We start from the raw sequence: 26,704 nt of genomic DNA, 5'->3' as shown, positions 1-26,704 counted from the left end.
TCTAGTTTGTCATCATTATCTTTTTTTCATACAACTCCATCTTGTGTTGATCTCTGCAGTAGTTTGCCTCTCAGTATCAGGATGCTGCAAGCCCTACATCCCACCTTTAAGATTCCTAGTTGAAAAACCCAAGGTCCTTCACATGAAAATCCATTTGTGGAAAGCTCCATCTGTAATTTATTCCCTCTCGGCATAGCTCCTCAGTAATGTTTTTGAGCTCCTAGTGGGATATGAGAGGTCATTAAAAATCATCATTTTTTCCTCCTTTTGCAGAGAAAAAAAGGCTGGATTGCTTGAACTTGCTTGTTATTTTCTTTTTCTGCCTCATATGAACTCAGATGATAATGTTCTATGCCTGCTAGAGCTGTGAATGGTTATGAAAACAGACTTCTCTTTTTGCTGACATAAGTACTTTGTGATTTCTGAAAGTATCCTGTGTCACGGCATTTATATTTTATAAACACCTCTGGGGACTCCTTCAGTTTTCACCCTTAGCTATTTGGAGCACAGTTCATCTCATTGTTTTATATAAAGTCCAAGCATAGAGTTATTGAGCCCAGTTGAGAAGATCCCATGTTACTTTGCTATTTGCTATCACGTACAACAATATGTTTTTTTGTTGCTGTTACAGTTTAGTGGACATCTGTTCTGTTGTGTTTAAGATGATCTGTGAAGTGATTTTGGTCTCTTTGGGGTCCAGACACTGAATCAAGATCCATTAGTACCATTTCTATTTCTCATAATGCTTTAATGTTTCTTCTTCAAATCTGTTCCTTGTACTTTTTCATCCCATCAAGCTAATAAGATTTTCCCCACTAAACTCTTACCTCTTCCGATTAATTTATCAGACTGAAATTAAATTTAACATTTGAAGCCGAGTTTTGGCCTTTTCTAAAAAAGGACTATTCAGAAGGCAAACAATTTTAAAGAAAAGCTGTTGACCCCCCCTCTTCTGGTTCAGCTTTACTCTAACTATTAACAGGGCCTTTACTGTATATATTTTTTAAATGGATGTCTGTTAAACAGAATATGTAAGTAAACTGTGTTATCAATTGGCATATTCTAGTGTGACTTGGTATATTCTGGTATGTAGCTTTGCTGCCAGTAAATATTTGAATTAGCTGGTGTCATTTGTTTTTTCCTACTTTATTTCTCTTTCTTTAGTGATCATGATAGGAAGAGAAGTATATTTGCCTTATAGTCAGTGCTATGATGACAAATGTTTAACAACCAGATCTCTAGGGGGAAAAGCAGCCCTAATTTGTAGCATTTGTTGATCTCTGGGTATAAATACTCTCACTATGGATGACTTCAAGCTGCCAACCTGACATCACTGAATGCAGAGTTGGGTAGAGATGCGCAGTAGCACCCATCATATGGTATTTTCCCCACACAGATACACCTCAAGACCATGGATGATATCAATAGCAAAACAGTAAAATCAACAGGAAATAATGAGTTTTGGGTAGTCATTATTTTTTGTTTTGAATATAACTTCTTTATTTTTTTTCCTGAGGCCTTTGGACTTGGACTGAATAATGATTTCTTTAATTGTAAGTTTATGTGATTTATTTCTGGTAATGACAGAGTTTAACAACTGACTCACAAAATTTCTGAATATTTATGAATCAGCTCTTGTAAGCTGGTACAAACTGGCTCTAGTAGACCATTGCTTGTAAGGGAGGAAGAGGGGTAATAACAAGAAAAGCGTCACTGTGAATCTTCATTTTTTCTCTAATGTTACGGCTGGAGACCCTGACTCTCCATCTTTAAAAAGTTTCTTCCACCCTTTGGAGGCTGCTTATGAACCACTCACTTACACTTACCAAAAAAGATACATCATCTCTCCTCCAGAATCACCAGGTCCTGCACAGTTTACTGTGAACTTCATGAAAGAGCTTGTGAAAAAGCTTTGTACATTTCAGTAGCCAAGCGCTTTTTCTTCTTTTGTCTTTAGAGTGTATGAAATAGTGTCATGGGTTTCATGGAATATCTCTTTTTCCCAGAGGCTAGCTAGGTCTTTGTTGATACCACCTTGTTGGTCCATCAGGCAGAACCCTAGTGCTAATTGATCGTTAAGTAGAAGAAAATTGCAACAGCAAATGGCTTTATAGTTCTTATACCGTCTTGGTGAGCATCTTTGAAAATTACTAGAAGAATGTGGAAGATATGTATTAAAATGCCTTTTGCTGCCTTACTAATTACATGATTAGAATTCTGTCTCTAATTGTAGTTAAGTAATGGTTCTAAAAAAAAAAAAAAAGGACTTGTTAGGAATACAAAATGCTAAAGCATGAACGTTTTCTCCTAATCTCTGGAATACTTATATTGTAAATCTACTTTTTAAAATGTCTCCGATTTTAGTTAATCTGGTGATATGCTCTACAAGATGTGCTGTCAACTAGTATTAAGATCTCACAGTATATAGGTTTTGAATCACTCTTATTCTTCATGTACTGAAGGACTCACTTTAAGCCATATAGTTCCAGAGTTTTACATTTCACTTTCTTACTTCCAGTCCTGGCCTGGTGGTGACAGCAGAACATCATGTAATCAGTGTTACCGGGCAATCATAGCAAGATACATACACATGATCATTAAAATAAATGCATCAAAACGAAGTATGTGAAACTGTTCCATTAACATAACTAACAGCTGAAATGTAACATAACAAATCAACACATGTGCTACAACATTTGGTGTTATTCTTGACTTTGCCTTTTAAGGCCACAGAGAAATTGTTCTTGTTTTCATTGGAACGCAGATAAGTGTCAAGCTGTAGCTCATCAAATGGCCCCTACTTATGGAAAACATGCCTTCCCAAAGCCTGTGCTCACCTTTGGCACAGTGAGAATACTTTGCTGGGTACTTCTACAGTATGCTAATTGGAATTTAACCCCATAACTGTCATCATTTAGCCTCTGATACAAAGAAAAATCCAAATAGCACAGACAGTTGTGGAAAATATCTTTTTTTTTTTGCTTTTGACATTGTTAAAAAACAAGAATAAGTTTAATAAACCCACAATTTTCATTTCTCAGTTATGTTTATCTAGACTTTATGATGCAATAAGAAAACATTAATGTGTGAAGAGTAAGCTTGGCATGCATTATGATACATTTGAAAGGAGATTGGGATCCACTTCTATCCAATAGTATGCTTATTAGCACACAATTTCAAAATGATTTTGAAAACCATAAAGCGGTGCTGAAATTTTGCATGAAAAATATCTTAGTGTTGGAAAAATATAAATTGCAATGGGAAATGTTGTATTTTAAATCGTTTGAGTTATCTCATATGTAGTAATAGTACGATGCTGGTATTGTATAGAGGATATTTTCTCTACTTAGTGAAGCAGCTGAGATTTCCTTGAAGAGGCAAAAGTAGGAATATTTGTTCACTTCTTCCCCCAATTATGCCAGCAAACTAATATGTATTAAAATAAAGTAAATATTGTTCTTCATTTTAATGCCATTTAGAAAGCAAAACATTCATCAAAATATTGTTTTTCTCCCCCTGCCCTCCTCTGCTTTTTTTTCTTTTTTCTTTTTTTTTTTTCTGGTCTTCATTTATCCCAATTTCTTTCTCCATTCTGTTTTCTGCTCTCCCATTCAGCTCTTCCTTATGTCTCCATGGTATCCATCTTACGTCTTTTTTTCTTGCTAGCCTTGTTAACTCTGGGGTGATATTGACAGTTTAGTTAGGCAAGAAAATTAACTCCCAGAATTTCAAGACTGTAAAATATATTTTAGGGGCAGGCATTACTTTTTCTTTTTTCATTTGATACAGACGCCAAGAAAGTGAGTCACAGGCGCAGGTGTAGAGAGGTGCGGGGCAAGCAGCCCATTGTGCATTTCCTGATTACATAACCTTTGAGTGTCTCCAGGGGAGATGAGGCTTAGAGCCATGTTGTGTGCAGTGCCAGGCAGTTTGATCACAGACAGGCACTGCTTGTATCCCTTCTCAAAAACTTTCCTGCTGGGTTGTTAAAGCATCATAGGTTAATGTTTAAATTGGACTCATGTTGGCCACAGCTGTGTGTGAGTGAATCTCTGCTTGAATGTGAATCAGAGTAGCTGAGTGGAATATGAAGGGAGCATTTTCTTCTCTAACATGAGCTACGTTGTTATTTACTCTGTGGCTTGAAAAGAAGAGCTGGGTGGCCAATAAAAAGAGCAAATGATTTAGGGTGTTTAAACAATGTTTCTAACCCATAATCAGACTATGTTACTTATGTATCATATAGTATAATCTTTACAGTTCACCTTAAAGTCAATTTATATCAATTTAAAATGATTTTATCATCTTTATTAAGATTTTAAGATTTTAAGTGTGTTGTTTAGCTTTTTAAACTTTTGTTTTATATATATGATTACAATATCTTGTATTTGCTATGTATACTCAGTTGTCAGTTATCACTTTTAGATTGCCTTGGATTATTAGAAAGACATCTTCAGATTTTAGTACCATAATTCACTTTAAATGTACTATAATTTTGCTATGTGGCCTCATAAAGAATTGATAAACTGAATTCAGGTTTCTCATCCTTACTCCCTTCACAGCCTGTGTCCCTACCATCCTGGGGAGGCGAGGAACAGCAGATACAGCTTCAACAAAAGATAATAAATGTATATAGTGTAGGCTTGGGATGCCACGGATTGAATGACCTCTCAAGCCCCCTTTTTAATGCTTTCAGTTTTGTGCTTTTTCAATAAAGGACTGGGCATGGAGGGTCATGCTTGTAATTCCAGAACTTTGGGAGGCCAAGTAGGAGGATCACTTGAGCCCAGAAGTTTGAAACCAGCCTGGGCAAGATAGTGAGACCTCATCTCTACAAAACATTTTTTTTTTTTTTTCTGAGATGGAGTCTTGCTTTGTTGCCCAGGCTGGAGTGCAGAGGCACAATCTTGACTCACTGCAACCTCCACCTCCCAGGTTCGAGAGATTCTCCTGCCTTAGCCTCCTGAGTAGCTGGGACTACAGGTACATACCACCATACCCAGCTAATTTTTTGTATTTTTAGTAGACATGGGTTTTCACCATGTTAATCAGGCTGGTCTTGATCTACTGACCTTGGTGATCCATCCTCCTCACCCTCCCAAAGTGCTGGGATTATAGATGTGAGCCACTGCACCCGTCCCAAAACATCTTTTTTAATTAGTGGAGGATGGTGGTGAATGTTGACAAGAGGATTGCTTGAACCCAGGAAGCAGAGGTTGCAGTGAGCCAAGATCATGCCACTGCCCTTCAGCCTGGGTGACAGAGTAAGCCCTTAGCTAAAAACAAAAAAACTGGTAAGGAATCAGGGAGAGAGTGTGTTACTCTTAAGAATTATGCTAGTTGTCAGATAGGGTTTGATACTTGAACAAAAAGAAGTTGTTTAGGTGATAATAATTCAATGAACTGGTGTTTAAGAAGCAAGAGAAATAAAAGTAGAAGGGCAAATGAATACCTACATTTAGGTGCAATTATTTAGTTCATTTCTTTTTTCCTCCCCCTCCCCTCTTTATTTATTTTTAACAGGGAAGTCTGTGAAGCTTTCAACCCAAGTTCTAAATTATATATTCCTGGTTTGAGATTTCAGCACTTGAGAATAGCTATTCAATTCATGTGACTGAGAATTAGACAAATGTCTGTTTCTTATCATTGAACATCTTCTGCTTTTCTTTCCTTTATTTTCAGCTTTAAATATGTGTCAAGTGTTTTTAGGAGTCTTCTTTTAGAGAAACCAGAATTTATCTAACTGATGATAATATAGAGGAACCATATAATTTATCATCTAAACCCAGATGCTTTCGAGAGTGAAACTATTGATAATTATGCCAAGACAGTAGGCTTAGACCAGAATAGGGCCATATGACCGCCCCAATGATAGCTCCTTGAGACTGTAGATTATGTAGCTAAATAATATGCGTGAACCCCCATGGCTAGAGCAAAATATGAGTATGAGGTCCGGAAGAAAGGTAGCAGACAGTAACCTGGGAAAGGCCTGGCCTATCTTGGTCAGAAAACTGAGTTTTATGATGTTTCTTGAGATGGAAGTACTGCTACTTATTTCCTCTTGATATTTTGATATTTGTTTTTGTTAATTTCTCTTTGTTTCATTGGCAATATTCATAGGATTTGCATTTGGGGATAAAAAAGGGGAGGGCAGGGAAGAGTCAAAGATTGTACTGTGAGTGGTGTATATTAATGAAAACTGGAGGCCGGCCACAGTGGCTCATGCTTGTAATCCTAGAAATTTGGGAGGCAAAGGCAGGCAGATTACTTGAGTTCAGTAGTTTGAGACCAGCCTGGCCAACGTGGTAAAGTCCTGTCTCTATTAAAAATAGAAAAATTAGCCTGGCATGGTGGCACGCACCTATAGTCTCAGCTCCTTGAGAGGCTGAGGCACAAGAATCGCTTGAACCTGGCAGGCAGAGGTTGCAGTGAGTGCCACTGCACTCCAGCCTAGGCAGCAGAGTGAGTGAGACTCCATCTAAAAAAAGAGAGAGAGAGAGAAAAAAAAAAAAAGAAAGCCGGGAACACAGAAGGAAGAGAGAGGCTTTAGAAGTTAGGAAGGGATAATTTGCTATATTATTGAGTCATTGAGGGTCTAGAAACTATTAATGTAGCTATAACAAGTAGGCTGCTAGAAGCAAAGGTTTTGAGTTCAGGAAAGAAATCAGGTCTAAAGCTATTAGTATTGATATATGGGGTTCTTTCACATTAATTGACTGTTAAATTTTTGGGACTAGATGAAGTCTTTCATTCATCTACTCATTCTAAACTTCACATTATGCTAGATGCTAGGGATACAGTAATAAACAAAGTAGACTCAATCTCTGTCTTTGTAGAGTATAGGGTCCAATGGGAAAACCATAAAAGTCCAGGATCCATGGGAGCACACAGGAAGGATACTTAAGGCACACTTCAGCAGCCAAGGAAGCTGAGTCTTTAGGATGAATAGAAGCTCAGTGAAAGGGGAAAAGAAGATGAGGATAGAGGGCATAGAAGGGATAGAGTGCAGAATACAAAAGTCCTTTGAGGGAGCGCCTCGCTCATGTGAGAAACTGTAAGGGCATGAACTGAGAAGGTGTAGTTGAGCATGGAACTTTAGTGAGTTTCATCTTTTAAGGGAGGGATGGAGGAAAAGGAGTCAGCAAAGAGCCTGAGAAGAAGCGGAAATTGGGAGAGTATCAACAGAAAGTGTTGGCGAAGTCAGAGGAAAGGAATCAAGGAGCATGGAGATAATCAGCAGTACTAAACCTGCCTATGGGATCAAGTTGAATGAAAAGTAAGGAGAGAAGCTGCTGAATGAGCAATTATGTGGTTCTTAGTGATCTTTGAGATCATTGTCATTGGCATGGAAGCCAGACTGCCATAGATTGAGGAGTGACTATGGAGACTTATAGAAAGAGGGAAGAGAGAAGTAGGGTAATGGTTTGAGGGCAAAATGGAATTGGGAAAAGCATTTTAGAAGGAGAGAGGCCCTAGATTTCAACAACTTTGTAGCATGAAGAAGGGAACCAATGGAGAGGTAGGTGAAGAAAACAAGGCACTAAGGAAATAATTGGTGTTGCAGGCTCTGGAGGAACATGGTGGAGCACACCTGAATGGTTTAGAACTGGAAAGATGTCTTCTTTGAGATAACCGGGAAACAAAAAAGTTTAGAAGAGAGTTCTTGAGAGGAGAGTAGAGGGCATTTATACCAGTGGTTTTTCCCAGTTAAGTGGAAGATAAAGTCTCCTGAAAGTGACGAAGTATAAGGATACAGTTGGGAGCTTTAAAGAGTACAGCTGTTTTTAAATGGGAAATGGTGTTGATTAGAAATAAGCAAAAATGTAACAAGCTTTTTGATTGCAGCTAAGTTTTTTTTGAAATTTATTTATAATGGAGTCAGTTGTCATGTTTTTATTAGGAACTTGAGGATAGGGTCGGGAGGAATTAAGGATGTTGGTAAGAGTATAGTCGAAATAATGGACAGTTCTCAGTCCCAATTGTCTAAGAAAGTAAGATAAAGCAGTTGGTGCATGATTTATTTGGAGGACAAGAAGAAGCTTCAGATTGTGCTGAAGGTGAAGAAAAGCCTGGTAAGAGATATAAAAAGATGAAAAGTATGGTCAGAGAGAGAAAGTTCTTCTACTAATATGGTAAGTGGTAAATTAAAGAGAAACTTATTTTGAAGAAAATAATAAATCAAAGTTTAAGAAGGTAAAATCCCAAGGCAATTGGATGCAATCAAATAGAGCAACTCGGCTTTAACAGGACATCATGAAGGGTCCACCATGGTATGGATATAGTAGTAGACTATATAAATCACATGTAAAATATCTCATGGAACTGAGGATAGCAGTAAATCCTAAAGATAAAACAGAAAGAGTAAAGGCAAGACTGAGAGTAAAAGAGAAGGGAAATAGATTCAGGTGTCCACAAGAGGCTGAAAATCCTATCAGCTGTCATTGTTATTCTAGCCACCATTTCAACTTCTTTCCTACTTTTACCCTCTTCTCTGTTCTCATTAAAAAAAAAAAAAATCAAAGAGTTATCCTGATTTCTATATGATAAATTTTCTTGTACTCACCAGAATTTTCAATATATGAGAGTTTGATATGTAGAACATCAAATCTTTTTAAACTATAGCTCTGAATTGCAAAAGAAGAAAACATTTTTCAAGAAAAGTGTTTCTGCCCTAATTTAACCTGACTACTGATTTTTAATGTAAGTAATTTGGGCTGTTCCATTTTCTTTTCTTTTAAGTGAATTTGGAATTATTGGAGCTAATCCTACCTTTTAAAATGTTAATATGATAATTTAAATCTTTAGTCTCATAATTTACCTAAGTATTACATTATTTTAATTAGTTCACTTTTAAAAACTCTGTGTGTTTCTTTCCTTTCTTTCTCTCTCTCTCTCTCACTGTCTCTCTTTCTGTCTCTCCCTTTTCTCACTCTTGTCACCCAGTCTGGAGTACCCTGGCACCATCATATCTCATTGTAATCTGGAACTCCTGGCCTCAAGTGATTCTCCCATCTTGACCTCCCAAAGCACTGAGATTACAGGAATGAGCTGCCACACCCTGCCAGCTTTAAATTCTTGAACTGTGAAATTTCCCTTTCAAATCAGTTTGACTTTATGACACTCATATCCTATATATATACTCAGCAAGTATATATTGAATGCCTATTATATTTTGAACTTCAATATTCCCTTTTAACTACTCTACATGCCCTTGTCCCTTATCTTAACCACTGGTTCTTTGATACTCTACCCTGCAAATTACTGTATTACTACCCAGATTTTTACCTTGTTTGCTTTCCTATGTGTCATAGACCTCACAGTAGATAATTTCACTTGCACTTTAACCAGCACCTTTAATTCTTTTGTTGCTTTAACTTCTTCACTTATATATATATTATATATATATTCTTAACACTGTTTAGTGCTGTCTCCTGTCTTTAAGCTAGCTCTTCATTTGGCTTCTGCAGCATTACTCTGACGTGGTTTATCTTATCTCTGACTTCTATTTCTCAGGCTCTTTTACTTTTCCTCTGACTTAATTCATTATTATTATCTCATTTTGCAGTTAAATATTTATTGATATTTACTCACATATTTGTACTTTCCATTGTTTTCTAGTCCATTCTGCTTTTGTCTAGAGCCTCCATTTAATATTTCATTTAGTACAGGTCTGCTGGTGATGAAGTCTCTGTTTTTGTCTGTTGATTTATAACATCTTTATTTTGTTTTTCATTTTGGAAGGGTGTTTTTGCTAGACATAGAATTGTAGGTTGGCAGTTATTTTCCTTTGGCACATTAAAAACTCAAGGCTGGAGTCAATATCTAGTCCATTCTTGCTCTCAGGGTGTTTTGAGTGCTTAGAATGTTTATAGGGACTTCCCCACTGACAGGTCCTGAACTATAATCCTTGTCTCCTCATCATTGCAAAACTTCCAAAAACTCCATTTATAGGTAATTATAAGCATTTTGATTTTTATTATGTGTGAGACGGGAAGCCGCTAGAGAGTTTGACCAGAGGAGTGCTGCACAAAAGGATTTTTCTGTCTGCTGTGGTAAGAATAGACTGTTAAGAAAGCAAAGAGGAGTCTGGGAAGACCAGTTAAGAGGCTATTGTAAAAAAGCAAGCAAGAGGTGAAGGTGGCATATAATTTCTTGTCTAGCTATTAAAATAACTGCCAAATTGCCTCAAATATTGATCTTAAACTATCATAGCCAATGATGTTACTCCTCGGTTAAAACCCTTCAGAGATTCCCCATTATATCTTCAGGTAAAAATTCAAATTCCTTAACAAAGGATAAAAGATTATATTCATGCTCTGGTCCCTACCCCCTTTAAAGTGTCTTCTCTTATTCTACCTCTTTCCTTTAGCCAGTCTTATCTACTTGAAGCCTAAAGTCTCTCTAGGTTTTAAAGCTCCCATAAGCCTCCAGGCATTGACCTGTGTTTTGCTTCTGCTTGGGCCGTCTTTCTCATCAACCTTCTTCTATTGTCTGATTATTGACTCTAAGTTATCTCTAGAGATTCAGCTTAACAATTATCTTCTGGAGGCCAGGCATGGTGGCTCATGCCTGTTAATTCCAGCACTTTGGGATGTCAAGGTGGGCAGATTGCTTGAACCCAGGAGCTCCAAATCAGACTGAGCAACATAGCAAGACCCCGTCTCTTGAAAAGAGAATTATTTTCTCTCTGAAGAGTTTCTAGAATTATTTCCTTCCCTATTCCAATACCTAAGTGAATCTTTTCTGGGGATTTGGAAAATTTAATAAATGTTTATGGCATCTACTGTCTGCCAAGAACAGTTTTAGGAATTGGAGATACACTGGTGGATAAGCTACAGTCTTTACTCTCAAGGATCCCAATCTAGAGGAGAAGACACCCAAATACGTAACTGCATTATAGAGTGACAGGCATAGCAGCAGAAAGTGTGATTGTTGGGGAAGAATGTGAGTGAAAGCTTCCTAGAGGAGGAGAAATCCATGTTGGTTTTAAACACTAAATTAGTTCATCAAGCAGACAACATATGTGGGGTAGTGTAGACATCCAAGATGGAAGGAACAATATGTGCAATGGTATGAAATGGCAAAACAGCAAGACTTAGGGAAATTACAGAAAATTTGTATTTGAATGTAAAATTTGAAAGATAATTAATGGGAGATGAGCTTAAAAGAATCATTGACGATTTTATTTATAATACATACCTCTATTATAGCACTTATCATACTGTATTATAACCATTGATATTCATCTCCATGTCACCACCAAATTGGCTTCTTCAGAACAGGCATTGACTCTTGTTCATTAATCTTTGCATACATAGCACCTAGCCAAGTGTCTAAGATGCAGTGGATGCAGTACTTGGTAAATGCTTATGTTATTAACATGGATCCTTTAAGACTTTTAAAATATTATTTTAAATAAGACCATTACTTGCTGTTTGGTACAAGTTTATATCTGTGTCTGTCTGTTCTGAGTCTAGATGTTATCAGGTTCAAATTCTAAGTATGTGAAATAAAATTGACAAAAAGTACAAATTAATTTGAGATTCTTAATAAAACTCTATTTAAAATGTTCAGGTTATAACATATCCAGTATGCAAACATTTTTTAAACAAAATGGTATTACATTGCTTCTCAGATATAAGTAACTATTGAGAGACAAGACAATTAGTAGAATGGAACAGATCTTTGTGGCAGGTTTGCTGGAGGTTCTATATATATCTTTCCATTCACTCTTTTTTTTTTTTTTTTTGAGATAGAATCTCACTTTGTCACCCAGGCTGGAGTATAGTGGCATGATCTCAGTCTCGGCTCACTGCAACCTTTGCCGCCCATGTTCAAATGATTCTCCTGTCTCAACCTTCTGAGTAGCTGGGATTACAGGTGTGCACCACCACGCTTGGCTAATTTTTATATTTTTAGTAGAGATGGGAGTTTCACCATATTGGCCAGGCTGGTCTTGAACTCCTGACCTCAAGTAATCCACTGGCCTTGGCCTCCCAATTTTCTGGGAGTACAGGCATGAGCCAATGTACCCGGCCTCCATTTACTCTTATTTTTTTCCTGTATTTTTTTCACAGCATTGGATACCAGGTGGAGAGACTTAATGCTGTAAAGGGATAATTAGCAAGAGTCTTAAGAACTCTGCAGCTTAATTTTGTAGGGCAGGTAGTCTGTTCAGTCTCTAGACTAGAAGACTAATAGCCAGCTTTTCAGTCCTGGTGTATTCTTGCCTCTTGTTTCCAAAAAAAGTATTTCAGACCACTTTGGAATCTAACACAAATGTGTTAGAAATGTTGTGAACATAAAGGAAAAAAAGAGGCACATAAACTCAAATTTACCATAAAAATATTTAATGCTTCCTCAGATTTTTGTCATCTGAGAAAAATTGCCTAATTGACTAATTACTGGTAAAGAAACTGGAAAACAAAAGGAAAAACAAAGTCTTTCATATAGATGCATTGCTTCATGTTAAGTAGTTTTACCCATATTTTCAAGAAAAATATCACATGGGCTTATTTGCCTTCTCTTAGTTTTTAAAAAATTCCTATGCTGAGGTGTCTGCTAACCATGGTGGCTTCTCCTGACATCCTCTCCCTTCTTGCCTCTTCTTCAGTATCTTTTTGCCACATATGTTGCTCCTTCTGCCACCCTTGACATTGGACTCCAACAGGAAAAGAAAAAAGAAATTTATATGAAAATACAGCCACCATTTGAAGACCTTTTTGACACAGCAGAGGAATATATCCTTCTCCTCCTTCTTGAGCCATGGACAAAGATGGTAAAATCAGACCAAACTGCTTATAAAAAGGTACTGTGCCACTGATAAATTGAATGCAAAACCACTGAGGTTTACTGCAAAAAAATCATCAGGTTTACTGCTGACGATAAGCAGCATTGTTAGCTCACAAGAGAAAAACTGAAACAGGTCTCACGTGGACCAAAGATTTAGAATTAAGATGTGGCTAGCCTCAAAATTTGGGCAGGGAAATATTTATCCACTTGATTTTTTTTGCCAGTTTTCCTATTGTCACCTAACGAAAGACTTTACGTCATTTTTTGCTCTCTGTACAAATATGTCAGAGTAGAGAAATCTGAGTTTTGGTTTCCTGTGAATAAGTAAATATGCCCTTCTTGCTATTTTTCAGCAGTAGCCTTAATTTTGATTAACAGAAAAGCCTATTTCATTTTCTGTTAGATGAGTTTCCGTAAATATTACACCCATAGAAAACATAAACATTTCCTATGTATTGTGGAGATCCTCTGACTTCACTGCTTCTGCTTTAAAGACCAGATGTTCATCAGGTCAGACTGCTTGACTGGACAGAAGTTTCAACACATCTTTTGTCATCCTGAAAGAGGTCATTTTAAGCCTCAGTGCTTGAATATTTTCACTATATTTACTAAAAGGTGGAGGCAATTTATTTAAATATTTATTTTGAATCACAAATTAAAACCATCTATGTATACTTTTTATATTAAATTAACACATGTACTGTGTACCAAAGGCCATTTCACATGGAACTCTGCTGTCTTTGCATTGCTATTCTTTGTTCATATCTCCTCAGCAATTTCTTAGACCGACATATAAAATTAATACCAAAACATCTTGGATAGAGTTACCTTATTGGATTGTGGCTGAAACAACTGTTGTGATTTACTAAGTTCAATGACCAAAATAATTAGATTTCTCTTTGTCCTGAAAAATTAGCATAGCATCCTTTTTACTATAAAAATGCATACAGGACAGTAGGAAAATTTGGAAATCTGATGAAGTTTTAAAAAATTCTCTCCAGTCATTATTTTAAATACAGAGTATGCCATAGAGGATGCAATTTTTTTTTTTAAAGATTTGGAATTATAACTAACTTCCCTAAACCAAAAAGTTTTGGCATTAGTCATGATTCTTATAAAATGCATGGAACAAATTGTGCAGTTTTTAATAGGAGGAAAAATAAATCTCTCTTAGTTCTAGAAACTTCCTTCTAGAACTATGAGGACTTCTCTAAAAGCCCAGCTGACTGTATTCTGCAGACACTTTCCCAAAAAGAATAATCCAGCAGACTACCAAAGCTAACTATTAAATACAGAAAGTTCTCAGGCAGCTCTTCAGCTAAGCTGGTTTTTCCCTGCAATAGAGAAACAGAGAATGGTCTCGTTCTCCTGACTACATGAAACAGTGCATTACAAACTCTGAAGACAGAGACCTGATATGAGGTTTCATTTGATGATTGACTGTCTCCTCTCCTACTACAGCTTTAAAGCCTTTGCTCACATGCTGATAACAATATGGAGTCCGGTCATTTCTTGTTCTGTGAATTATTTGGTTCCGAAAGCTAGTGGCATCTGCTTTCACGACTATTACCCTGTTATATTGAACAGAAATTGTAAATATGACCAATATATTTGTATTGATTGTAAGTTTGCATGGGGTGTCCAGAAAGGAGGAATGATCTTTGGTGGCACTATATCATTACATAGAAATGTACGCATTTTTTATTGTATCCTTTTGAAGTGTGACCCTGCTGTAGCTAATCTTTTGAACTATGTTATCTTCCTGCTTTTGCCTTGAAAATAATTTGCTTTATTGGCAACTGTATTTGTTTTTCAGCCCACTGTTACTAGCAAATTGTACATTCTATTGATGTTACAAGCTTTATTTTTTTTAGGTGGAGCTGGTGGAAGAAACTCGACAGTTAGACTCCACATACTTCAGAAAGCTACAGGCTTTGCATAAAGAGACATTTTCCAAGAAAGCTGAGGTAAGGCAACTTTCTACTTAGAAAAACAAACTTTTTATCCTGGAGAGGGTTACCACTTGATGTATTGGGCAGGGGGGGATTGTAAATTGAGGATATCATATATTACAGAGTAAGGGACAGGCAGTTTCATTTTTTTGCTGTTCCGTTGCCTAGCGTGCTGCATTTGACAGGTGTTGCATTTTATTGACATGTTTGCCAAGGGAGCCAGAAAAACCAAGCAGATGAGGTAGCACAGGAAGCCAAGCCACTCATTTGCCTTGGCTAAGACCAGACATTTGAGCCTTCACCTGTGTTACAGCTATTTTGAAGGTTATCAGTTATTTTCTGTATGGCAGCTGCTCTTTCTATTTGTTGTCAGGTTACAAAAGGTTAAATTGAGTTTTCTAAACAGAAAAGAAACTGTTGTGTGACAGCAATAGGGAAAACAATAAAGAAAAAAATATGGAAAGGAATTGAGGAAGGCAGTAAAGAGATCCTAGGACTGACTAGGATATTAAACTATTATTTTGATTCATAAAATTGCATCTTTTGGATTGGCTAAGTAAACATAATAAATCCATAAAGCTATAAAATTAAATGTGTACATCTACATAAAAATGAGTTAATTAACCTGGAAAATGTTTAAGATATATTAAGATTTTTGAAACAGAAACACTGGTATGGTATGATCCTGTTTATGGAAAATTATGTATGTATTTCTGCATGTATTCAAATGTATAAAAAGAAATATCTGAAAAGATATTCACCAAAATATTAAAGGTAGTTAACTCTGAGTGGTAAGGTTTCAGGTGATTTTTTAAAACCTTCTTTGTACCTATCTGAAATTTTTATTCTTATCCAGAAGTTCTCTATTTGATATACTACTACTATCTTGCAAAGAACACATAAAAATCCATAAAGGTAGCATGATATAAGCTATTGTAAACTCTACAAACCTAACTTTATAACACTATCCACAATCCTTCTACATAAGGAAAATTAATTTTTAAAACATCGGTAGCTTATCTCACGGACACTACAAAAACAAATGGGGAGGTGAATTAGTTATGTAAGGAATTATATAAGGAAGGGCCTTTTAAAGAATAAGACTCTTTTCCTCTTTGCCCTTTAGGGCTTGTAAACTATTCACAAAACATCAGAGGTCATAAAATTACCTAAAAATTAACTTTATGTGAAGGTGATATTTATATTATTATATCATATTATATTACATTTGAAGGATGCATTATTAGATAAGTAACTTGTATTATTCTATAATTTTTGAAAATTATATTATAAAATAATGTCTTATGTTTATGATATACTGTTAAGAAAAAGAACCAGGTCACAAAACTATAAATAGGTACATAATCCTATCTTCATATTTTAAAACTACATTTGATATTATAGTTGTAAATCTCTTTATAAATTCAATCTGTTGAACTATGCAACCATCATAGTATCTAATCTTCGGGTTTTTTAAAATTTATTTTTAATTTTTATACTTTTCTTCATTTTTTTTATAAGCTACATGTACATATACAAAGAAGACTGGAAGGATATATTTTTAAAATGTTAATAGTGGTTATGTTTGAATGGTAGTATTATGTATGATTTTTGTTTTCTTATTACAAAAGACATGTTACTTCTATACTTAGAAAAATATAATAAAGTTAATATTTTGCAAGCAAGTGCTTTGTATAGTGAATATTTACTAAATATTTATGAAAAGAAGGGAATGGAATGAAAACAAACAGAAAGAATTAGATATGTTAGGATCTGAACCACATAAAATCTTAACCCACTTCTGCCATTGAATTGTTAAATGGCCTTAGCCTAATGGTTAATTTTTCTTTCAGTTTCTCTATTTAAAATTATAAAAAATTTGTTGTGTTTAAGAGACTTTTTTCTGAAAAGTATTATTTCACTAGGACACCAGTTGTGAAATTGGAACTGGCATTTTGTCACTCTCTAACGTCTCTAAACGAACAGAGTGTTGGGATAATGTTCCTGCAGAATACAAGCATTTTAAGTTTAGTGATCTGCTTAACAACAAACTGGAGTTTGAACATTTCCGTCAGTTTCTTGAGAATCATTCTTCAAGGTGAGGGATGTAACCATGTATTTCTTGGTGAAAATATTTTTCTAAGTTACTAGTTTCGATTCAACATATTATAATGGTGATTTGGTGCTATAACAGATTTTACCTATGTCAATAAAAACTGGCAAATATGATTATCTGAAATCCGTATGGGTAACTTTTTAAAGTTGGAGTACATTTTAATTGTAGCAACTTCCAAATTGTCATTTTAAGTGGTTACACAATGTTAATTCTTTTAGCATTGGCTAACTTAAACCACCACTGTGCTTTATTTTTTCTCTTTTATACTGTTTCTTTCTTTTACATTTCTCTAGACTGGTATTTTAATTACTATTTCTGGAATGTGTACTTTTTATATTTCATTGAGATATTGAAATTATAGTATTTTATAATATTTATTAACTGATATATAAGTGAAACATTGTAGTTTTACCTAGAATATTGGAACCTTATAACATGCTTATCTACTATAAACTAAAGTGTTGAATATATTTTTCTTCTAGTAATTCTCTCCCTAGTTAACAGCAACTGGTTAGATCTTGGAGCCAAATTTCACTGTATGTAGTTTCTCTTCATTGTAAAGAGAATTTTTATATCTATTTTTTATTTGTTAATTTCTTACATTTTTGTGGCTACATAGTAGGTGTATATATTTATGGGGTACATGAGATGTTTGGATACAAGCATGCAGTGTGAAATAAGCACATCATGGAGAATGGTGTATCCATCTCCTCAAGCATTTATCCTTGGAGTTACAAATAATCCAATTATACTTTATTTTAAAATGGACAATTAAGTTATGATTGACTAGTCATCCTATTGTGCTATCAAACTGTAGGTGTTATTCGTTCATTCATTCTTCTTCTTCTTTTTTGAGACATGGTCTCACTGTGCTGCCCAGGCTGAAGTGGCATGATCCCAGCTCACTGCAGCCTCTGTCTCACGGGTTCAAGTGATTCTTATGCCTCAGCCTCCCCAGTAACTGGGATTACAGGCATGCACCACCATGCCCAGCTAATTTTTGTATTTTTAGTAGAGATGAGATTTTGCCATGCTGACAGGGCTGGTGTCAAACTCCTGACCTCCTGTCTGCCCACCTTGGCCTCCCAAAGTGCTGGGATTATAGGCATGAGCCACCGTGCCTGGTCCTTATTCAATTTTTTTGTACCCATTAAGATGAGGATTATTCTAAATTTGGCCTTTTGTCAAATGACATGAGATTTGTGGGAATTTTCTCATTTTTTTTTTTGAAATTGATGAAATTAATGAAAAAACTCTGAGATCCCACCAATATGGTGATAGATGGTTTTTTTTTTTTTGCTCATCCCAATACTCCTTTGTAATCATTCATATATTTAGCCAGGATTAGGAGTATAATAGAGTCAACCTAACTGGCCTAGAAAGGGATCAGAGGTACAATATTGGGTTCATTATTTGCATGATCTAATGCAACTAGTCAAGATAGCCACTTTCCAAGTTCCATCAAAACAACAGTCTGGTCTTTAGTAGAATTTAGAGAAATAAATGTGAAGAGCTAGACATTGTTTTTGTTTTCATTTTAGCATGGATCTTATGTGCTGGACAGATATTGAGCAGTTCCGGGCAATAACTTACAGAGATCGAAATCAAAGGGAGGCAAAAGCTATATACATTAAAAACAAATACCTTAATAAAAAATATTTCTTTGGACCCAACAGTCCAGCGTCTCTGTATCAGCAGAACCAGGTATCGGCATGAAAACCTATTTTTTATATTGATGTTTGAAAACCTGTATTTTATTTCTGTTTTTTTCAACAACCTGAAAGTCTCTTATTTTCTTTTCTTTTCTTTTGTGTATGACTAATGTCTTAGAGACCTTTGATATTTATTTAGGTATTTATGAGGATCTATAAATTAAATGTCTTTAATACTCAGAAATTATATATTATAAAGATATGTTACTCTAAAAATTAGTTTATAGAATAACTTTTGTTCATCTACTCATTGACTCATTCAACAAATATGAGTGCCTTCGCTATGCCAGACTGTTCTAGGTGCTCATGATAAAGTGGTGAAGAAGTTGGACAAGCTCCCTCCACCTGTCAACATGTAGGAAAACAGCCGTTATCAACCATCAAGCCAAATATCTACCACCTTTCTGTTCTTCTCTGAACTGATATTACTCCAAATATAATTGATCTTTGAAAATCCTCTATATTATGGAACCTAGAGCAAATATTATAAAAGAAAAAAAAAAGAAAATCATCCTTACAATTGTATTTTTCCCAGATACTATTTTTATTGACCAGGACATATTTGAGCATTTTGTTGGACGAAAGTCCTATGGCCTTAATCACAATCTATTAATAACCAAATAACTAACTATCATTACACTGACAGCAAGAATGTAAGATTGGGCTGGGTGCAGTGGCTCACACCTGTAATCCCAGCACTTTGGGAGGCCAAGGCAGGTGGACTGTTTGAAGTCAGGAGTTTGAGACCAGCCTGGCCAACATGGCGAAACTCTGTCTCTCCTAAACATACAAAAATTAGCCAGGTGTGGTGGCACACACCTGTAATTCCAGCTACTCAGGAGGCTGAAGCAGGAGAATCCCTTAAATCCAGGAGGCAGAGGCTGCAGTGAGTGGAGATTGCAACCCTGCACTGCAGCCTGGACAACAGAGTGAGACTCTGTCTCAAAAATAAATATATATGTAAAATTGGAATTCATAAGTAGGTTTGTGTTCATGTAACACTGCTCATGAAATACGATTCAATTTTTATATTTTTGAAATTTAAAGAATTATTATAATTTAGCTTGAAGTTTGTTAGTGCTACATTAATACCTAAAGGTGTAATGTATGGCTTATGATTTTTTTTTCTTTGGTAGTTTACAAGAATGCATATTCTAATGGTATATATTAATAAAATACAAATTTCAGATTAATGTTAAATTCAGTAAATTAAAGAAAAATTTAGAGAGGTTCACAAGTAGTGCATACTAAATTTAAAAACTAGGCCTTTGGGGTGCAGGAGAAATTGGCAAAAATCTTTGGGAACAAGAGGGAGCAGGAATTCTAGAATTAAGCAACTTTGACAAAAACGCTTTGTCCTTAGTTCCCTGGGATACTAATCTGGGACACATTAGCAAAAGTGGTTGGGTGTCTCAATAAGGACAAGTATGAAATAAACACATGGAAAGCATTTGTTTTCTATTTGGCATGTACTACATTGCGTGAGGTTTCATGGTATCTGATGCTACTGTGTGAATCCTCCGTAGTACACACAACATACTGAGAATCTAAGTCAGTGAAAGTCACCCCTTGCTATCATAGCAAATGGATGTGCTTACTACAGAGGAGTTTTCCCAATGATCCTTCTTTGTGCTTGTCATTACTTTTAAAATGTATTTTATACTTAAGGATGTCTACATAACATTGTCTTATAAAGATTGTGCTAGTTCAGATTTTGGTTGTGCGACCAATTTGCTCTTTGATTAGCAAAATAGTCTTTCTTTCTTTCTTTCTTTTTTGTTTTTAGGCAGAAACAATCATAGTGTTGATATTATTTAATTATTAAAGGAGGACTCAATATAATTTCCTTTTTTTGTTTTTATATAAAACAATAGTATTAGTAGTGTTATCATATTAATATTATTGCTCAAAGGAGAACTAAGAAGAGGGCAGTTGTTCCACTGAGCAATCCAAAAATTTTCAGTGGTATGTACACAGAAACAGGTAGAAACCAGAGTGAGTTATGGCAGGAAAAACCCATTAGTAGCTTGTTGAAGCCAGTAATTAAACAGAAGGAAAATTTAGATCACAAAGAAGTTGTGTTTTACAAATGGTACTTATTGTCTATAAAACATGACTTCTCTGTTTCCTGCTGCCTTCTCTGCTGCCTTCTCTGTTTTCTGCTTCACGGTTGTTGGAACAGCCCTGTGTTGCCACCACTACAACTGCACTGTTCTGGGTGCATAGTGCACGACAGCTACCATCACGCTGTTTCCAACCCAACATTTGTTGGTAATATACATATTATAATATCTGAGTCAAGGTTGTCTTTTCACTAATTAACACATTTTCCTCATCCACAGAAGAAAATTATTAAATGGATCAATTTGACTATAATCATAGATTCACAGGATATTAGAAAACTAATAGACTAATGTCTTCATTTTTTGGTTGGAGATACTGAGTCCGTGGAGAAAAAAAAAATGCCATTGCTGTGGTCACACAGGATAAAAATCCCACTTCTGTGTTCTTTTTGACATATCATAAGTAAGCAGAAATCACACATCTAACACAACCACCACATAAACCACAATTGTCTGTCTGATTTTAGGGGAGTTACTGTGTACAGTATTGTGTGATTACTCAGTATAGCATGGATATGTTATACGGAAAATGAAAATTGGCACCTCTCAGAGTGCAGCAAATGATTTTATAGTGAGTAAATGAATTAATGGATATTAGTGTTTCTTTTAAAAAGCACAAGTTTGAAGTTTCTGTTTTCATTTTAATTTTCTTAGGTAATGCATTTCAGTGGTGGCTGGGGTAAGCTTCTCCATGAGCAGCTTGATGCACCTGTCCTAGTTGAAATCCAGAAGCACGTCCAAAATAGGCTAGAAAATGTATGGCTGCCATTGTTTCTTGCAAGTGAACAGTTTGCAGCACGTCAAAAGATAAAGGTATATAAATTAGTATAATCTTTGGATAGCAGTTGTCAGTACCTACTGAAACTTCAAATGTGTATACCTGGTGACCCCAGCCATTGTACTTCTTCTTCTTCTTCTTTTTTTTTTTTTTTAAGGAATGCGTTCTCTCTGTCACCCAGGCTGAAGTGCAGTGGTATGATCCTAGCTCACTGCAGCCTCAAACTCCTGTGCTCAAGCAATCCTCCCACCTCAGCCTCTCAAGTAACCAAGACTACAGGCATGCACTACCATGCCTAGCTAATTAAAAAAATTTTTTTTTGAAGAGATAGAATCTTGCTACGTGCCCAGGCAGGTGTCAGACTCCTAAGATCAAGCAGTACTCCTGCCTTGGCCTCCCAAAGTGCTGGGATTATAGGTGTGAGCCACCATGCCAGGCCTTAGTCATTGTACTTCTGTTGAGAGTGGTTTAAAGTATGGAGTCAGCCAAGTGTGATGGCATGCACTTATAGTCCCAGCTACTTGGAAGGCTGAAGCAGGAGGATCGCTTGAGTCTAGGAAATTGAGGCTACAGTGAACTATGATTACATCACTGCACTCCAGCCTGGGTGACAGAGTGAAACCCTGTCTCTAAAATAATAATAATAATTTTTGTTAAAAAAGCATGGAGTCAAACTTTCCAAGTTACTGGTTTTTTGTTTGTTTTAGAGACAGGGGTCTCCCTGTTGTCCCAGTATCCAAACTAGAGTGCAGTAGCTATTCACAGGCACGAACATAGTGCGCTACAGCTTTGAACCACTGGGGCTCAATCAGTCTTACTGCCTCAGCCTCTGAGTTGCTGGGACTAGAGGCAAGTGCCCCACTGCCCAGCTCTGACCACCAAGTTTTAATCTCAACACTGCCACTTATTAGTCGTACGACCTGTAAGTTTCATAAATTGTTTCCTCATTTGAAAAATTGAGTTAGTCATAGTAATTACTTAGTAAGGTTGTTCTGAAAAATGAAGTGAAATTAACATGTGTTTGGTTTCTTAGAATAGTGCTTGGCACATGGCAAACACTCAAATGTTATCTATTAATATAGTTGTTATTTTTAATATTAAGTCCTCACACAGTGGACAAGGTTATACAAGGATATTCATTGCAATGTCAAATGGGGGAAGAATTAGATAAGTTATGACAATTCCATACTATGGAAAAATATGCAGATTTCCTTACAAAATGAGATTAAAAATAAAAATGAGATTTCCACATGTACTATATGAAAGATATTATTTATCGAACAGAACAAGCAGGATGCAGAACAATATATAGAAGATAATCCCATTAGATTTGCTTATATCTAAGTCTATGCACATCCATCTGTCCATCCATCCATTTATGTTTATGCTTATGGAAGAAAAATATGTAAAAGGATCTGCCTCTTGGGAATGGGTTTGGGGACCAAGAAGGATTTTTACTTCTTATTTTGTAAAGTGGGCTTCTCTTTGCTTTGCTTTGTCTTATTTTTATTTTATAAGAAGTATTACTTTGATAATTTAAAACATCATTAGCATACCTAAAAACAGGCAAACCCAATCTTTACAAAAATAACACAAGGGTCAGAAAACATATAATTTTGGACTTTAGTATGCAAAGCCACATGCCATTAATACTAATCAGGAAGAACCTGAAACACTCTGTGGCCTACTTATTTGGAAATATCCGTAGTCATTTGAGGTGAGCAACTTATGGAAAAAACAGTACAGCTGGGAACACAGAATTTATAGTATGGAGTTGAAGAATTGACTTTAGGCAAAACGTTCCTGGAAATAAGCTTTGGGAAAACTCAAATCTCCTCATTCCCTTTCTTCAGGCTAACTCCAACTCTCTATCCAAAGCCAAATAAAAGGACATCTGGCTTGCTAATATTATTTACCACATTTCCACATTATGTTTATCACTGTTATTTTATTGTAATGCATAGTCATTTATTAGCATTCTTTGGATGGCCAGCAAAATAAACTGATTCTGGCAACCTTGAACCAAATGCAAAAAGGAGGGGTGATAATTTATTCTAAAATGGTGCTGGGGCATTTCACGCACATAAAGAGGTGATGCCCAAGCCTTAGAAAAGATGTAGGCCAGGACAGCCCTAGGAACCCAAGAAAAATTCTCGGGTCTTTCCTTCTGGTTCTGTCTGTCAAAAAGACTTAACCCCAGTGATTCCAGTCCTTATCTAGGTCTGCTTCTGGATATATCTGCTTTGGACAGGGAGATAGAGACAGTAGCACAGATTTGTTATGAGTGGTTCCCAAGAAAGGGGAAATAATATGCGTAGGCAATAACTCCAAGAAATATCTACTACATTTCTGTGTTGAGTAACTTTTAGCACTCTTTTAAAATTAGTTGTGAAAGTATATGGCTAGGAAATGGCTAAAAAGTCTGAGAAGTCATAATTGTCTTTCCAGCTTCAGTTCCCATCTGAGCTCAAGTGAAACTATCATTATTTGGGCAATAACAATTGGGTATTGTTATCTCTGTTTTACAGATGAGAATACAGTGTTCGGAAGAATTTGGTACCTGACCACAGGGCTTCCATTTTTAAGTTTGATCCTCTCTCTCTTAAGCTTCACTATCTCTTATCCAAGTTAATCTTTATCTCATTTTTTTTTAGCTACTAAATTAGTAAATTATTTCAAACCTTTAGACATTCTGAAAAACTGGGATAAAATAATTGATTTTGCTTTCAGGTACAGATGAAAGACATAGCAGAAGAGCTGTTACTACAGAAGCCCGAAAAGAAAATCGGGGTCTGGAAGGCAAGTAATATTTGTTATATTCTTCCTCTTGTAAGTTTTCCTCTGTCAAAGTATTGTTGTTCCTTCCCTTTCTTGTTCAAAAGTCCTCACTGAAGACACACTGTTTTCTAAACTGCCGACTGAGCACTGATACTGTTTTTAATTGGTGAATGGAATTTGGAGGAAAACGTGACTCTACCAGAACTCTGTTCTTTTTTTAAAAAATTATTATTATTATTATTATCATCATCATTTTTAGGGTCTTGCTGTGTTGCCCAGGCCAGAGTACATGGCATGATCATAGCTCACTGTAACATCTAACTCCTGGGCTCAAGTGATCCTCTTGCCTTAGCCTCCTGAGTAAAGAGCTCTATTCTTAAAGAGACCCTTGACCTGCACAACCTTAGAAGTGTGTGATTGCCTTAAGTATGTATTTTTCTTCATTCTGCATGTCATGGATTTACTGAGACAAGCTGTGCATTCCAGCATATGATAGTTTATTATTAAGAGTGAGTTATGTAAAAAATGAGCAACATGTAGCAGAATCAGCAGGTTAAATCATCTTACATTTTGACATCGATCTATCTATCTATCTATCTATCTATCTATCTATCTATCTATCTATCTACCTATCTATCAACAGAGTCTCTGTTGCCCAGGCTGGAATGAAGTGGCATGATCTCAGCTCACTGCAACCTCTGCCTCCTGGGCTCAAGCAGGCCTCAGGCCTCAGCTTCCCCAGTAGTTGGGATTACGGGCACGCGCCACCACGCCTGGCTAATTTTTTGTATTTTTAATATAGATGGGGTTTTGCCGTGTTGCCCAGGCTGATCTTGAACTCCTGAGCTCAGGCAATCCACCCGTCTTGGGCTCCCAAAGTGTTAGGATTACAGGCGTAAGCCACCATGCCTGGCACATTATCCCTTCTATTTAGAATTGCATTTTAGTCATAACTGTATACTGCTCCCAGGCATCCTCACAAGGGCACTTTGCCGAGCAGGAGCACACATAAAAAATCAAATCAAATCAAAATAGAAATAAAAATAATAAAAACAAAAAGAATTACATTTTAGCTTTAAAAGAATTAGGTTAGTTATCATTTTGGTGACTTAAAACCAATACAATGTAATACCTGGCTAGAAATGGCCTATTTTGCTTTGTAACAAGCATGATAAACATAGTCTTCCTTTTGAGCTTACAAGTTTATGTGTATTTATGCTTCTGCAGGTCCTGATAAAATGTCCAACTAGACCTAGGTGACCATCTGCTAACTAACAAAGATAAATGTTTTTTGAATATTAGAGGAATACATGCATCTGTCAGTATGCGCTTTTCTGTATTTTCCCCTTGAAAAGTAATAAACGTTTTAAATGTTTGTTTTTTGCTATAATTTTGATTGAAATATTATATAGAATGAGATTATTTTTATATAATTGTGTATTACATATATTTTATTATTTTGTTTAAATTACAAGTTTTAGTTAAATTTCTAAGTTTTAGCATCTTAAGCAGATCTTAAAATATTATTTGCTGAGTGGGTTTTAAATAAACATCCCAGTCTAATATCTAGTTGTTCCAAAAATTTGTAGGGCTGTAATTTTAATATGGACCATATGGTGGGGGTCTTAACATTTTGTCCAGAGAATGTGACATGTGTCTCACTAAAATAGTGATAGACATCTATTCACCTTATCTGTGTTAATGGCACCACCATTCATCTAGACTGCCTGGAGTGGCCTTCACTTTTCAGTTTCCAACTCAGATGCTATCCTCAAGGCCCTTCTCTGAAAGGTTTTACTCCTCCAGGCAGAATTAGTTACTCCTCCTTTATGTTACCATGGCAATTTTAAAAAATATAACTCTCTAAACACTTAAAATGATGGTCACATATGATTTGTTTCAAAGAATTTATTTTATGTGTGGCTAAATCCATTTAAAACATTGTCTTTGGAATGATACTTCCTTGCATGCTTTTAAGCTAAAAATCAGCTTCGGGAACTTCATTATTAAAACCTATTTAGTGAATTCAAAATCAATTTCTTATGTTTTCAATCTGAGAGGCTAAGTGATTTTAAATAGGCAAAATAAAAAAAAAGTAGATATTTTATATCTCCAAATTGTAAAGATATAAAATAAATGTAGATAAAAATACCTTTAGGTGTTACTAAAATGCCATGGGTGCTTCTAGCTTTTATGTTATATAAAGTAAACCCACAGTCAGAGGAATTTTATCAACATAATTTATTAATGATCATTATTTATCATTTTAATCACAATTTATTAAAATAATATAAAGATGTCTCATCTAAAACTATAATATTTCCAGGATAAAATTACAGTGAAGCTCTGTAGTAAATTATTTAACTTATAGAATCAATTGATAATTTTTTATTAAAAAATGAAAAATGTATTAAATGTTCAACTACTTTTACATTTTTTTTTTTTTTTTTTTT

At 35.7% G+C, this 26,704-nt stretch overlaps 1 protein-coding gene and 1 non-coding gene across 2 annotated transcripts in view; one reads left to right on the top strand and one right to left on the bottom strand.

Annotated features, from left to right (window-relative positions):
- RGS22 (regulator of G protein signaling 22) overlaps nucleotides 1–26,704 on the top strand; it is a 138,392-nt gene that overhangs the window by 78,399 nt on the left and 33,289 nt on the right. Inside the window, exons 14-19 of the mRNA XM_037730113.1 lie at nucleotides 12,614–12,808; nucleotides 14,667–14,759; nucleotides 16,670–16,842; nucleotides 18,402–18,564; nucleotides 21,350–21,508; nucleotides 24,204–24,276. Coding sequence (XP_037586041.1) covers nucleotides 12,614–12,808; nucleotides 14,667–14,759; nucleotides 16,670–16,842; nucleotides 18,402–18,564; nucleotides 21,350–21,508; nucleotides 24,204–24,276 — 856 coding nt within the window. The remainder of the gene's footprint in view (nucleotides 1–12,613; nucleotides 12,809–14,666; nucleotides 14,760–16,669; nucleotides 16,843–18,401; nucleotides 18,565–21,349; nucleotides 21,509–24,203; nucleotides 24,277–26,704) is intronic.
- Nucleotides 16,129–16,201, bottom strand: LOC119467786. Its single transcript, XR_005196409.1, has one exon. It is a non-coding gene; the product is annotated as a small nucleolar RNA SNORD77 (small nucleolar RNA).

This window comes from Cebus imitator, unplaced genomic scaffold, assembly GCF_001604975.1.
Source record: "Cebus imitator isolate Cc_AM_T3 unplaced genomic scaffold, Cebus_imitator-1.0 Scaffold331, whole genome shotgun sequence".
NCBI classification, from domain to species: Eukaryota; Metazoa; Chordata; class Mammalia; order Primates; family Cebidae; genus Cebus; species Cebus imitator.
This window is presented reverse-complemented; position numbering and strand designations above follow the sequence as displayed.